This window comes from Jaculus jaculus, chromosome 16 (assembly GCF_020740685.1).
Source record: "Jaculus jaculus isolate mJacJac1 chromosome 16, mJacJac1.mat.Y.cur, whole genome shotgun sequence".
NCBI classification, from domain to species: domain Eukaryota; kingdom Metazoa; phylum Chordata; class Mammalia; order Rodentia; family Dipodidae; genus Jaculus; species Jaculus jaculus.
The window spans coordinates 39,087,580-39,103,441 of NC_059117.1; the positions used below are offsets into that span (position 1 = coordinate 39,087,580).

Below are 15,862 nucleotides of genomic sequence, written 5' to 3' on the forward strand. Positions count from 1 at the left end.
AGTGGAAATACCTACAGTCATCTTGTTTCCTTTCCTTCTGTTTGAAACAAGGTCACACACTATAGCCCAGACAGGCCTGGAACTCGGGGTATTCCTCCCAGCAGCCTCTTAAAATGATCATAATGTAATTTGATCATAGTCCCCTTTCAGTACCTTCTTTTGTACACCCTCACCTATCACTAAACTTTAAAACCAAATCCTCTTCTGTTTAGTTGGTTTGGTTTTTCTTTTTTTGTTGTTTTGTTTTGTTTTATCTTTATTTATTTGAGAGAGAATGGGTGTGCCAGGGCTTCCAGCCACTGCCAACAAACTCCAGACGATACGCCTCCTTGTGCATCTGGCTAATGTGGGTTCTGGGGAATCAAGCCTCAAACTGGGATCCTTAGGCTTCACAGGCAAGCGCTTAACCTCTAAGCCATCTCTCCAGCCCTGATTTGGTTTTTCAAGGTAAGGTCTCATTCTAGCCCAGGCTGACCTGGAATTCATTATATAGTAGTCTCAGGGTAGCCTCAAACTTAAAGCGATCTTCCTACCTCTGCCTCTCAAGTGCTGGGATTAAAGGTGTGTGCCACCATGCTCTGCTCCTCTTCTGTTTTGATAATGCCCCCTAAATACACACACCTTCCTTCATGTTGAAATGTTATGCTAAGTTTTGAGATCTTATATATATATATATTTTTTTTTTTTTAATTGGAGAAAATATGGACATACCAGGGCCTCCTACAACAGCCATGATAATGTCCTAAAGGTCACCTTGTATTACAATGATGGTGTCCCATAGTATTCCTCATCTTCCAGCTCTTCTTTTTATGACCTCTAATGCAATGTTTCCTGAGCTTTGGGGGGCATGCTAGACATGTCATTTAGCACTGACCAGTCAATCTTCACTTATTTTCTTCACTTGACAAGTTCTGAGTCCCCCCCACACACACAAGTAGTCAATACCATCTACAAAAAGTATCTTTCGCCGGGCGTGGTGGCACACGCCTTTAATCCCAGCACTCGGGAGGCTGAGGTAGGAGAATCGCCATGAGTTCAAGGCCACCCTGAGACTACAGAGTTAATTCCAGGTCAGCCTGGACCAGAGTGAGACCCTACCTCAAAAAACCAAAAAGGAAAAAAAAAAAAAAAAGTATCTTTGATCTTTGACCAAAGATGTGATCAACACTAATCTATGGGCATAAATATTTAGAGGGAAGTTGATGGATGACAAACCATTTAGTCAACTGTAGAAAACAGTGCATGGGATTAGTTTTGTTTTTTCTCTTCACAGTAGGGTCTCACTCTAGCCTTGACTGGCCTGGAACTTACGCTGTAGCCCCAGCCTTGAACTCAGCAATCCTACTACTGCTGCCATGCCCAGCCAGACTGGTTTTTTTAGTGGCAGGTAACTGCATAGGGGACATATGTGCTAAATATAGACAGTAGTAAAAACATGAAATTTGGATAAACTAGTCCTTCCAGATGATTTGACATTGAAGACTGGGGTGTTGAGCTGGAGACGTGGCTTAAAGTGTAAAGCCTAAGGACCCAGGTTCCATTTCCCCAGAACCTACGTAAGCCAGATGCACAAGGTGGCACATGCATCTGGAGTTCATTTGCAGGTGGCTGGAGGCCGTGGTGCACCCATTCTCTTATCTGCCTCTGTGCCTGCCTCCCTCCCTCCCTCCCCCTCCTCCCTCTCTCTCTCAATAAATAATTTTTTTTTTTGGTTTTTCAAGGTAGGGCCTCACTCTAGCCCAGACTGACCTGGAATTCACTATGGAGTCTCAGGGTGGCCTCAAACTCATGGCAATCCTCTTACCTCTGCCTCCCGAGTGCTGGGATTAAAGGTGTGCGCCACCACACCCGGCAAATAAAAATACATTTTTTTAAAAAGACTAGGGGTATAGCACTTGACTAGCTTATGTAAGACCCTAGGTTACAGCTAGCACTACACAGAAAGAAAAACTACGCAAGATTATAGAACAGAACTAGAATGTGTTTACCTTATTAAAAAGGGGATTTTACTAGAGTGCCTTACAACTGATGGTGCCTGGGCAGTCCAACAATGGCCATCTGCATCTGGAGAGGCCTCCGCAGTCCCAATCTAGCACAGAAGACCCGGAAGATTCCTGGAGATCGTCTACATTTCACATTGGTAGACCAAAGAAGCTAGTCGGACACCAGTGAAGGGATGCGCTACTCTAGAGGCCCAAGGGAGAAACCTGAGAGCCAGGTGGATGTCTTATCGCCATCTGTATGTAGTTTTGTTTTGTTTTTCTTCCCTGAAAATAAAATAATAATGGCTTAGCGGTTAAGCACTTGCCTGTGAAACCTAAGGACCCTGGTTCAAGGCTCGATTCCCCAGTACCCACATAAACCAGATGCAAACGGTATCACTTAATCTGGAGTTCGTTTGCAGTGGCTGGAGGCCCTATTTATTTGAGAGCAATAGGGAGAGAAAAAGGCAGACGGAGACAGAATGGGCGTGCCAGGGCCTCCAGCCACTTAAATGAACTCCAGATGCATGTGCAACCTTGTGCATGAAGAGCCCAAACCAAAGTAACGCCATGACAGACTTTAATTATATTAATAGGCCTAAATTTCTGTTGCCCTGCAGGGCCCAAATTACTGACACAGCACTTTGCAGTTCCTGGGAAAAACAACCACAAACTGCTCAGTACCCAAAGTAATCCCTGTAATGGGCCAATCAAAAAGGACTAAGTAAATGTGATACATTCCTGTGGCTTTTGTGACTATAGATAAGTTTGCTTAAAGTTTCTCAGATACTATGTAACCAATCAGCTTGCAACATATATGCTCTTGCTAAATGCCAACCAATCATGTAACTGCTACGTTGGAAATTCCCCTTTTCTTTGTTTGAACCTAATAAAAGCGCCTTCCAGAGGCCATTCGGGGCTCTTGGACGGACCCACTGTGTTGGTAAAAAGTCTGGAGCCCGAGCTTAAGCCAGAAATAAAGCTCTTTGATATTGCCTACATGTCTGACTTTCTTGGTGGTCTTTGGGGATTCTGTGATCTGGGCATAACAGTGCATCTGGCTTAAGTGGGTCCTAGGGAATTGAGTTTCAAACCAGGGTCCCTAGGCTTCTCCGGCAAGCCCTTAACCGCTAAGCCATATCTCCATCTGTTCATATGAAAAGGAATTTCCTGGTCTTCTATGGGCTCTGTTATAGATGAAGCCTCTTGATAAGAGCCTAGATTTTATAATGAACCTGTATAGGTCTGGCTGTCTTCGCTGGATTGGTTTTTCCCTCAGTGGCCCAGACCTTAGACTTAATATTTACTTTCATTAGAGGTAAGCAGAAGATTGGTTGGGGTGGGGGGGATCGTGCAGGAGAATAGAAGCCTCTGATTTGGCTGGAGGTCTCACCCTAATAGTGGGGAGATTTTGATATAATTTAAAAAGCATGGCTCTGGGCATGGTGGTGCACACTTTTAATCCCAGCACTCTGGAGACAGTGATAGGAGGATCTCCATGAGTTAGATGCCACCCTAAGACAACAGTGAATTACAGGTCAGCCTGGACTAGAGTGAGACTCTACCTCAAAAAACAAACAAAAAAAAAAAAAAACCTGTTTCTGGTTTGGATGCCTTGTCTGCTTGTCTCTTGCTTTATAGTTTGGGGTAACTTCTCTCTTTGACTACATGCATGATTTTACTCTGGTTTCTGAATCTACCATGTGCCAAGTTTCCCTACATAAACTCTTAGTTTGTACTCTCCCACTGCCAGCAGCCTTACTCTAAAATCTCTCTTTATTTTATTTTTATTTGTTTTTTCGAGGTAGGGTCTCACTCTGGCCCAGGCTGACCTGGAATTCACTATGGAGTCTCAGGGTGGCCTTGAACTCACAGAGATCCTCCTACCTCTGCCTCCCCAAGTGCTGGGATTAAAGGCATGCGCCACCACGCCCAGTTTGAAACAGGCTTTTAAAGAGAGATTAGAAGCCGGGCATTTGAAACAGGGTTTTAAAGAGAGATTAGAAGCCAGGCGTGGTGGTGCATGCCTTTAATCCCAGCACTCGGGGAGGCAGAGGTAGGAGGATCACTGTGAGTTCAAGGCTACCCTGAGACTCCATAGTGAATTCCAGGTCATCCTGGGCCAGAGTGAGACCCTACCTCGAGAAAACAAATAAAAATAAAAATAAAATGCCAGGCATTGTGGCGCACGCCTTTAATCCCAGCACTCAGGAGGCAGAGGTAGGAGGATCACCATGAGTTCGAGGCCACCCTGAGACTCCATAGTGAATTCCAGGTCAGCCTAAGCTAGAGTGAAACCCTACCTCGAAAAAAACAAAAATAAAAAAATAAATAATAATAATAAATAAAAGCCTGTTTCTCTTAAATTCACATGTTTGCAGCTTTACTCTAATTTTTCTTTAAAAGCCTCAATTTCTCTTAAATCCACATGCTTGCGGCTGTACTCCTATTTCCCCCCCTCCACCCCAGAAAATCAATTTTTGTTGTTGTTCTTTAGAGGGAGGGGTCTTGCTCTAACCCAGACTGCCCTGGAATTCACTACATAGTTTCAGGGTGGCCTCAAATTCTCGATGATCCTCCTACCTCAGCCTCCCAAGTGCTGGGATTAAAGGCGTGTGCCACCACACCTGGCCCTCAATTTCTCATAAACAGACCTTATAAACTACGTAGTGTTTCCACATGAGGGTGTGTTTCCTAAGCCCTACAATTTGTGATTTCCCCTCAATAAATTTAATAATTCTTTTCTTGTTGTTGTTTGTTTCAAGATAGGATCTCACTCTAGCTCAGGTTATAGTCTGAGGATGGCCTCAAACTCACATGATCCTCCTACCTCAGCCTCCCAAATTTTAGATTAAAGGTGTGGACAACCACGCCTGGCAAATAATACATTTTTTGTTTATTTTTATTTATTTGAGAGTAACACAGAGAGAAAGACACAGAGAGAGAGAGATAGAGAGAGAGAGAATGGGCGTGCTAAGGCCTCCAGCCACTGCAAACGAATTCCAGGTGCATGCATCTGGCTAAAGTAGGTCCTGGGGAATCAAGCCTTGAACTGGGGTCCTTAGGCTTCACAGGCAAGCACTTAACCACTAAGCCATCTCTCCAGCCTGGTACATTTTATTTTTTAATCCTATAAAACATCTCCAGGGCTGAGATATAGCTCAGGGCACTTCCCTAGTATGAATGAGACCCTAGATTCAATACCTTATATTAGAAGGTAGAGGTGGGAGCTCCAGTATCATGCCTGGATCAAATATACTCTCAGGAACTAGGTACTGGAACCAGATGTGTTAGGGTCTAGATTCTACCTTGGGTCTCCTCTGACACATGCAATGTCAAGAAGACCTTTTCTTAAAGAAGGTAGGAGAGGATAACTTCATATGTGCCTTGGGGGCACATGCACACACACGCACACACATAATTTAAAAAACAAAACAAAACAGGCCTGGGCTTGAGAGATGGCTTAGCAGTTACACGCTTGCCTGTGAAGCCTAAAGACCCCAGTTCGAGGCTCGAACTGTGGCAGTTAGTTATGCAGTTCCATGGCAGTCAGCTATGTGGTAAGGTTGCCAAGGGCAATCTATTTTGCCTTAACCATTTCCTCCTTCTGACCACTCTGGGTGGGAAGGGGTCTTGTCCTGGACTTTTCGCTCCATTGAGACTACATAGTTAATTCCAGGTCAGCCTGGACCAGAGTGAGACTCTACCTCTAAAAAACAACTAATACTACTACTAATAATAATAATTAATAAATAAATAAAAATAAGGGCTGGAGAGATGGCTTAGCGGTTAACCGCTTGCCTGTGAAGCCTAAGGACCCCGGTTCGAGGCTCGGTTCCCCAGGTCCCACGTTAGCCAGATGCACAAGGGGGCGCACGCGTCTGGAGTTCGTTTGCAGAGGCTGGAAGCCCTGGCGCGCCCATTCTCTCTCTCTCCCTCTATCTGTCTTTCTCTCTGTGTCTGTCGCTCTCAAATAAATAAATAAATAAAATTAAAAATAAATAAATAAATAAATAAAAATAAAAGAGAGACTGCTTGAGGGGGGAGGGGAATATGATGGAGAGTGGAGTTTCAAAGGGGAAAATGGAAGGAGGAAGGGAACTGTAAAGGTCCAGATGTCATTTATGTCAATCTGTAAGAGGAAACACAGATGATTTTCAGTACAGGTCAGAGGCTGTAATACAAACTATGGTCTTGAAACACTACAAAAACTATAGTGAGCTGGGCATGGTGGCACACACACCTTTAATCCCAGCACTCAGGAGACAGAGGTAGAAGGATTGTCATAAATTCGAGGCCACCCTGAGACTACATAGTGAATTCCAGGTCAGCCTGAGCTAGAGTGAGACACTACGTAGGAAAAAAAAAAAAAAAACAACCTAGTGTCAGTACAAAAGACTATGCAGTATGGAAGATTACCAATATAGAAGTCTATGTCAGTACAAACATAACTTAGGGTCAGGGGCTTTTACATTTCCTAACGCCAATTTTTTTCTCAATATAAGGCATGGCAGTATGACAAAGTTTACCAGCTTATTACAGAGTTTCCATTACTTAGACAATTAAGGCATGAGTACAGAGAAACAACTTTTTATGTTAACGCATCTTCTTGTAACTGAAGATGATACACTTTTAGGCAGAATTCACTTCAGAGAGATTGACAGAGCTTTCAGCAAAGTTTCATGCAGGGAGTTCCAAACACCAATTGTGCCAGAATTCCGCATCCTTGACAATCCTGTTTCAATTTTAACTGTGCTTGTAGAGGAAAGAGATTTACTGTTGGTGAGGGTTAAGACATTCCTTTTATTTATTTTGTTTTGCTTTTTCGAGGTAAGGTATCACTCTAGCTCAGGCTGACATGGATTTTACTATGTAGTCTTAGGGTGGCCTCGAACTCATGGCGATCCTCCTACCTCTGCCACCCAAATGCTGGGATTAAAGGCATGTGCACCACACCTAGCACCTTTCTTTCTTTTTAAAGATTTTATTTTTATTTATTTATTTATTTATTAGAGACAGAAAGAGTGAGAATGGGTGCAACAGGGCCTCTAGCCCTACAAATGAACTCCCCCAGACGCATGCGCCACCATGTGCATCTGGCTTACGTGGGACCTGGAGAATTGAACCAGGGTCCTTAGGTTTTGCAGGAATGTGCCTTAACTGCTAAGCCATCTCTCCAGCCCTTTTTAAAATATATATATATGATTCATTTATTTATTTGAAAGAGAAGGAGGTAGAGAGAGAAAGTGAAAGAGAAAATAAGCATGCCAGGGTCTCCAACCATTGCAAACAAACTCCAGATGCATGTGCCTCTTTGCGCGTCTGGCTTACATGGGTCCTGGGGAATTGAACCAGGGTCCTTTGGCTTTGCAGGCAAATACCCTAACCGCTAAGCCATCTTCTCCAGTCCAAGACATTTCTTATTTATTTATTTATTTGATAGCGACAGACAGAGAGAGAAAGAGACCAACAGATAGATAGAGAATGGGCATGCCAGGGCCTCTAGCTACTGCAAAGGACCTCCAGACGCATGTACCCCTTGTGCATCTGACATGGGTCCTGGGGAATCGAGCCTTGAACCGGGGTCCTTAGGCTAGACAGGCAAGAGCTTAACCGCTAAGCCATCTCTCCAGCCCCCAAGACATTTCTTTTTGTCAAATAAAACAGGTTGCTGTCTCCTAAGATAAGATAGTTACATATTGTCTAAAAAGGGCCAGGCCCTATCTGTTTAACTTTAGTTGTATTTTGTTACAGAATTTTTTTGTTATCTATTAGGTATCATAAAGGAATCTTCCTTGCAGCAGTTTCAAAAGAGGGAAGTGCAATATCTATTGTTTCACCGAAAGTCTTAGGTGTATCCATACATTTTGATAGATACATTGATTATACTCCATCCAGAATGATATAGGCTAAGAGCATTAGAAATATAATATTTTTCAGTAATTTCATTCAACAGAAAGCATGTATGCCATATCTTAAGATTGAGAAATATAAGTGAAACATATCAATATGTTTGTGTTTTGTCAGCAAACCAAATTAATCATTTCTCTAAAGATTTAAGTCATAAACATTCAGAAGGCATTGTTAGAGGCAGGATCAAATCCTGGAATATAAACATGCAGTAAACACGAACATGCATAAAGTCAGAAATATATCATAACTATAGTTTTAGTACTTTAACGTTATTTTAAAATATATCTATATGAGCCAGGCGTGGTGTCACATGCCTTTAATCCCAGTGCTTGGGAGGCAGAGGTAGGTGGGTTTGAGATTTCAATCTAAAGATATGCAAAGTGTGCCTAGCTGGAGTTTCTATGCTGTGTGGCTGTTGGCTTGTGAATGAATGTATGTGTCTTCTTCTCTCTGCTTGGACCTGTGAAGGCAGGCCAGCTTCTTCTGCCATTATGGAACTTCCCCTGGATTCTGTAAGTTTCAGTAAGTACCCCTTCCTCCATAATTGTGCCTAGTCTGAAAGTTCATCCTAGTAAACCTGAATCTGTCTGCTACAGAGACCTTCTCTTGGAAAAGGACAGGGAGTCCAGAAGGCAACCAGCCATTCTGACTGGAGACTCCCAGGACAAGACAAGGGAGCTGGGTCTGTCTTCCTAGGTTACCTTAGGAAGAAGATGGATGGAGGCTCATTCACCCCCTCTTAGGGCTACAGATGAAGTGGATATAACAAATAGTCTCTATATGGTTGGAAGCAAGGCAGGTAAATTATTCTATTTGGCTGTTGGAGCTTTGTTCAAGCCATCTAGGAGTTTTGAGAGCCCAGGGGAGTTGGAATTTTCAAGCAATCTTATCATGGTGAAAGGAGAGAGAGATAGGATAGATACCAAAAAGTGTATGGGATTTTGGTTTGGGCTTAGAACAGGCAACCACCAATAATAACAGGGCAATAGCTGTCCTTAGTTTGAATTTTTTTAAATTATTTTATTAACAACTTCTATGGCAGTTAACAGTATCCATGGCAATTCCCTCCTTCCCCCCCCCCACCCCGCCACTTTCCTCATTGAAACTCCATTCTCCATCATATTACCTCTCCCTTTCAATCAGTCTCTCTTTTGTTTTGATGTCATCATCTTTTCTTCCTATTATGATGGTCTTGTGTAGGCAGTACTAGGCACTGTGAGGTCATGGATATCCAGGCCATTTTGTGTCTGGAGGAGCACATTATCAGGAGTCCTATCCTTCCTTTGGTTATTAGATTCTTTTTTTAAAAAAATATTTATTTATTTATTTATTTGAGAGCGACAGACACAGAGAGAAAGACAGATAGAGGGAGAGAGAGAGAATGGGCGCTCCAGGGCTTCCAGCCTCTGCAAACGAACTCTAGACGCGTGCACCCTCTTGTGCATCTGGCTAACGTGGGACCTGGGGAACCGAGCCTCAAACCGGGGTCCTTAGGCTTCACAGGCAAGCGCTTAACCGCTAAGCCATCTCTCCAGCCCTGGTTATTAGATTCTTTCTGCCACTTCTTCCAAAATTGACCTTGAGCCTTGGTGTGATAGAGATATTTCAGGGCTGAGCACTCCCTTGTCACTTCTCAGCAGATTGGTGCCTTCTGAGTCATCCCAAGTTCACTTCCATCTGAAAAGAGAAGCTTCTATAACCAAAAGTGAGAGTAGCAGCTAGGTGTAGTGGTGCACGCCTTTAATCCCAGCACTTGGGAGGCAGAGGTAGGAGGATAGCCAGGGGTTTGAGGCCACCCAGAGATTACATAGTGAATTTCAGGTCAGCCTGGACTAGAGTGAAACCCTACCTCAAAAAAATAAAAGTGAGAGTTGCACTAATATATGGGTGTGAAAATTAAGAGGAGTGTTTAGTGGGGGATTTGATGAACATGGTATATACATTTAGCCAGACAACAGCAGATGTTACACCCCTAGGGCTCATGACTATCCCTATTTTAGGTTTTCAGTATCAGGGATATATTCCCTTCCATGGAGCAGGCCTCCACTCAAATTGGAGGGCAGTTGGTATCCCCCATAACAGATGTGCCACTATTGTACCCACAGGCTCATTTGGCCTGATTGGACAAATATAAGGCTTGTAATGTCCTTGAGTCTCTTCACTGGTGATTTCTCTCTTTCCCATTGAACTGCATGCAACATGGCTTTTTTCAGCTTTCTGTCAGCTGGTCTACATGGAAGAGGTTTTCAGCGCAGATCCAGCAGGATTTCTCAGTGACCTGACTGCCCAAGTATGTGGAGTCTTCAGCAATAGGGTCTTACCGTCTATTCCTGGTGGGAAACCAAGAGCCTTGACAATGGCCTGTAACGTTTTGGGGCATCAGGGACCTCCCTGGCCAACAACTCGCTGGAAGGTATCCCATCCCTGGCACTGAAAATTTTCTGGTTAACAAACTATGGCTCCTGAATATTCCATTGTCCAAAAAAGCAAGTTTCCATATGACTTATTTATATCCTCTTAGATTTTGATTAACCCTCCCTCCACCTTTCTTTTACTCAATCTCTTCCCCTGACCTCAGTTGGGCTTTATCACCCCCATTAATCTATTCTTCTACTTACATATATATAATACCATCCTATTAAGTACCCCCTCCCTTCCTTTCTCTACCCTTTTTATGTCTTTTCTAGCTTACTGGCCTTTGCTACTGAGTTTTCTTCCTACTCACACAGAAGTCTAGTCTAGTCTATAGCTAGGATCCACATATGAGAGAGAACATGAAACATTTGGCTTTCTGGGCCTGAGTTACCTTACTTAGTATAATCCTTTCCAGATCCACCCATTTTCCTGCAAATTTCATAACTTCTTTTTTCTTTACCACTGAGTAGAACTCCATTGTATAAATGTGCCATGTCTTCATTATCCACTCATCAGTTGAGGGACATCTAGACTGGTTCTATTTCCCAGCTATTATAAATTGAGTAGCAATAAACATGGTAGAGCAAGTATCTCTAAGATAATGAGATAAATCCTTAGGATATATGCTTAAGAGTGCTATAGTTGGGTCATATGGTAGATGTATTTTTAGTTGTCTTGGGAACCTCCACCCTGTTTTCCACAATGGCGGGACCAGATTGCACTCCCACCAACAGTGTAGAAGGGTTCCTCTTTTTCCACATCCCCGCCAACATTTATGATCATTTGTTTTCATGATGGTGGCCAATCTGACAGGAGTGAGATGGAATCTCAATGTAATTTTCATCTGCATTTTCCTGATGACTAGGGATGTAGAATATTTTTTTAGATGCATATATGCCATCCGTATTTCTTCTTTTGAGAATTCTCTATTTTGTTTCATAGCCCATTTTAATTGGGTTGTTTGATTTATTATTATCTAATTTTTTGAGTTATTTGTGTATCCTAGATATTAATCCTCTATCAGATGTATAGCTGGCAAAGATTTTTTCCCATTCTATAGGTTGCCTCTTTGCTTTATTAAGTGTCCTTTGCCATACAAAATCTTTGTAATTTCATGAGGTCCCAGCAGTTAATCTGTGGTTTGATTGCATGAGCAAGTGGGGTTGTATTCAGAAGTCATTGCCAAGACCAATATGTTGAAGGGTTTCCCCTACTTTTTCCACTAGCAGTTTCAGAGTTTCAGGTCTGATGTTAAGGTCTTTGATCCATTTGGATTTAATTCTTGTGCATGGAGAGAGATAAGGATCTAGTTTCATCCTTCTACAGATAAATATCCAGTTTTCCCAGAACTATTTGCTAAAGAGGCTGTCTTTTCTCCAATGAGTATTTTTGGCATATTTGTCAAAGATCAGGTGCCTATAGCTACCCAGAATTACATCTGGGTCCTCTATTCTGTTCCATTGATCTACATGTCTGCTTTTGTGCCAGTACCATGCTGTTTTTGTTACTATGGCTCTGTAGTACAGGTTAAAATCAGGTATGATGATACCACCAGCCTTCTTTTTTTTAAACAGTTTTATTTTGGTTTTTCAAGGTAGAATCTTGCTTTAGCCCAGGCTGACCTAGGATTCACTACGTAGTCTTAGGGTGGCCTCAAATGCATGGTGATCCTCCTACCTCTGCCTCCTGAGTGCTGGAATTAAAGGTGTGTACCACTACACCTGGCCCACCAGCCTTATTTTTGTTGGTCAAAATTGTTTTAGATATTTGAAGTTTTTTTTTTTTTTTTTTTTTTGGTTTTTCGAGGTAGGGTCTCACCCTGGTCCAGGCTGACCTGGAATTAACTATGTAGCCTCAGGGTGGCCTCGAACTCATGGTGATCCTCCTACCTCTGTCTCCCGAGTGCTGGGATTAAAGACGTGCGCCACCATGCCCGGCTATTTGAAGTTTTTTTTGTGCTTCCAAATGAAGTTTTGGATTATTGTTTCTATTTCTATGAAGAATACTATTGGAGTTTTGATGGGGATTGAATTTAATATGTAGATTGCTTTTGGTAAGATTGCCATTTTCACAATATTGATTCTTGCGATCCGGTTGTCTTCCATTTCCTAGTATGTTCTGCAATTTCTCGTTTGAGTGCTTTAAAGTTTTTACAATAGAGATTCTTCACTTCCTTGTTTAGGTTTATTCCAAGGTACTTGGTTTTTTTGATGCAGTTGTGAATGGGGTGATTCTGAGTTCATCCTCTGTGTGTTTGTTGTTAGCATATAGGAAGGCTACTGATTTCTGTGTGTTTATTTTGTATCCTGATACATGGCTCTAACAGTTTGCTGGTAGAGTCTTTAGGGTCCTTTATGTATAAAATCATGTCATCAGCAAATAATATAACTTGATCTCTTCCTTTCCAATTTGTATCCCTTTTATGTGCGTCTCTTGCCTTATTGCTATGGCTAAAACTTCCAGTACTATATTAAATAAAATTGGGGAGGGTAGACACCCTTATCTTGTTCCTATTTTTAGTGGGAAAGCTTTACATTTTTTCTCCATTTAGTAATATGTTGGCTGTAGGCTTGTCATAAATAGCCTTTATTATGGTGAGATATGTTCCTTCTATTCTCACTTAAGTAGACCTATAACAAGTATGGAGTTCTAAGTGGTTATCAAAAAATCTTCCAACTAAAAAATGTCTAGGCCCAGGTGGATTCACTGGTGAATTTTACCAGACTTTCATGGAAGAGCTAACACCAGTGCTTCTTAAATTTTTCCATAAAATAGAAAAAGAAGGAATTCTACTAAACTCCTTCTACAAAGCCAGCATCCCCCTGATACCATAACCAGGCAAAGATTAAAAAAAAAAAAAAAAAAAGAATAGAGACCAATCTCCCTCATGAACATAGATACAAAAATTCTCAACAAAATATTGACAAACAGGTCTGGAGAGATGACTTAGTGATTAAGCGTTTGCCTGTGAAGCCTAAGGACCCCATTTCGAGGCTTGATTACTCTGGAACCACATTAGCCAGATGCACAAGGGGGTGCACGCTTCTGGAGTTCATTTACAGTGGTTGGAAGTCCTGGCGCGCCCATTCTCTCTCTCTCTGCCTCTTTTTCTCTCTGTCTGTTGCTCTCAAATAAATAAATAAAAATAAACAAAAAAAAAAATCAAAAAGAGAATATTGACAAACTGAATACAAGAATATATCAGAAAGATCATTCACCCCAACCACTGGGATGATCCAAAAGTGCTGGGAAGTGATCATCTCTGTCACACCCTCTAAAGGTTCAGAGTCCATTGTTGAAGAGATGGTGGAAAGAATATAAGAGACAATGGAATATAAGAGACAATGCAACTGTCCAGACAGAAACTGGCCTCAATATCCATGACCTCATACTGCCTTGCATTACCTTCACAAGACCCTCATCATAGGAGGAAAAGATGACGACGTCAAAATCAAAGAGAAATTTAGCCAGGCATGGTGGCACATGCCTTTAATCCCAGCCCTCTGGAGGCAGAGATAGGAGGATCGTGAGTTCAAGGCCACCCTGAGACTACATAGTGAATTCCAGGTCAGCCTGGACTAGAGCGAGACCCTACCTCAAAAAACAAAAACAAAAGAGAGAGAGAGAGAGAGAGAGACAGAGAGAGAGAGAAAGTTAATGGAAGGAGAAGATATGGTGGGGAGTGGATTTGTGAAGGAGAAAATGGGAGAGGGGGAGAATTATCATAGTTTATTGTCTGTAACTATGAAAGTGGTCAATAAGGATCCCTTGTGAGCATGGCGCAGCGAGGAGCGTGCGGGCCGCGGCCTGCTGCCTGCGCTCTGCCCTGGCGCCCGCTGCCCGGTGCCCTTCGCGACCCTGGGGGCTGCAGGTCGGCGCCAGCAGGTCGCTGCGCAGGGGACCCGCTCTGCTCTCCGTGCGTAGATTCACAGAGAAACATGAATGGATAACAACAGAAAATGGTATTGGAAAGGAGGGAATCAGCAATTTTGCACAGGAAGCTTTCGGAGATGTCGTTTACTGTAGTCTGCCTGAAGTTGGGACAAAATTGAAAACGCAAGATGAGTTTGGAGCTTTGGAAAGTGTCAAAGCCACAAGCGAGCTCTACTCTCCTGTGTCTGGAGAGGTAACTGAAGTCAACGAAGCACTTGCAGAAAATCTAGGGCTCGTCAATAAATCTTGTTATGAAGATGGGTGGCTGATCAAGGTGACACTAAGCAACCCTTCTGAACTGGATGAACTAATGATTGAAGAAGCCTATGAGAAATACACGAAGTCTATTGAGGAGTGAGCATGGCCTCCCGTGTAAACTAGTGCGGAGCAACCTCCTCCAGCATAGCTGTCTTTCTTCTTTTTTTTTTAAAAAAAAAATTTATTTAACTATTACTTACTTGACAGACAGTGAGTACGGGCACTTACGCACTTCCTTATGCACAGCATAGCTGTTTAAGGCAGCAGATAGAAGACAAAATAACTGGTAGTAACACCACGGAAAAGAGACGATTCTCAGCACTGCCACTGGAAGAAATCCCTATCAGCTTCCTGATGGTTGCAGATAAACACAATACGCTAGACTTGTTATTTAAGCTAGGCATATTAAGCTGTGGTATTCAGAATTTGTGAATTACCTGTGGTAAACAATGTTATAAGAATTGTAAATTTCAGGATCACATTGCGATTATAAGCCTTACATAATACTGTAACATGCTTATGTCCAGTCAAATTCAGTTAAAAGGCGTCATGATCTTCCCATTGAAGTGACGGGGAGTGAAGGGAAGTGTCTGCTTTACAATGTCGGATGAAGGACAGTGCTACTTTAACTTTAAATATACTGCATTACTTGATGCTATTTTTATACAGTGAAGCAGCAGCTATGCAGCAAAGTAGGAAACAAATAAAATATGCAACCTCTTATTACTCATAAAGAAAAAAAAGAAAAAGTGGCCAATAAAAAAATAAACCAGGCGTGGTGGCGCACGCCTTTAATCCCAGTACTTGGGAGACAGAGGTAGGAGGATCACCATGAATTCGAGGCCACTCTGAGACTACATAGTTAATTCCAGGTCGGCTGGAACAGAGTGAGACCCTACCTCAAATAATAATAATAATAAAATAAAATAAAAATCTACCCAATATCATGTTACATGTAAAATGGTAGCACAAAGAACTCTGAAGCAGGGCTGGAGAGATGGCTTAGCGGTTAAACGCTTGCCTGTGAAGCCTAAGGACCCCGGTTCGAGGCTCGGTTCCCCAGGTCCCACGTTAGCCAGATGCACAAGGGGGCGCACGCGTCTGGAGTTTGTTTGCAGCGGCTGGAAGCCCTGGTCTCTCCCTCTATCTGTCTTTCTCTCTGTGTCTGTCGCTCTCAAATAAATAAATAAAAATTAAAAAAAAAAAAAGAACTCTGAAGCAATTCTAGTTTTATAAATAAAGGGGGAACTTCATATACCTTATAAAAAGAAAAAAAAGGAAAGAAAGACAGGCGTGGTGGTGCACGTCTTTAATCCCAGTACTTCGGATGCACAGGTAGGAGGATTCCCATGAATTGGAGG

At 42.4% G+C, this 15,862-nt stretch overlaps 1 protein-coding gene across 1 annotated transcript; it reads left to right on the top strand.

Moving 5' to 3' along the window:
• Positions 1 to 2,050: 2,050 nt before the first annotated feature.
• LOC101601971 (glycine cleavage system H protein, mitochondrial-like) lies at positions 2,051 to 14,601 on the top strand. Its single transcript, XM_004652643.2, has 2 exons — positions 2,051 to 2,140; positions 14,062 to 14,601. Exons 1-2 carry the CDS (start codon positions 2,051 to 2,053, stop codon positions 14,599 to 14,601), a joined length of 630 nt encoding a protein of 209 aa, XP_004652700.2.
• Positions 14,602 to 15,862: the final 1,261 nt, after the last annotated feature.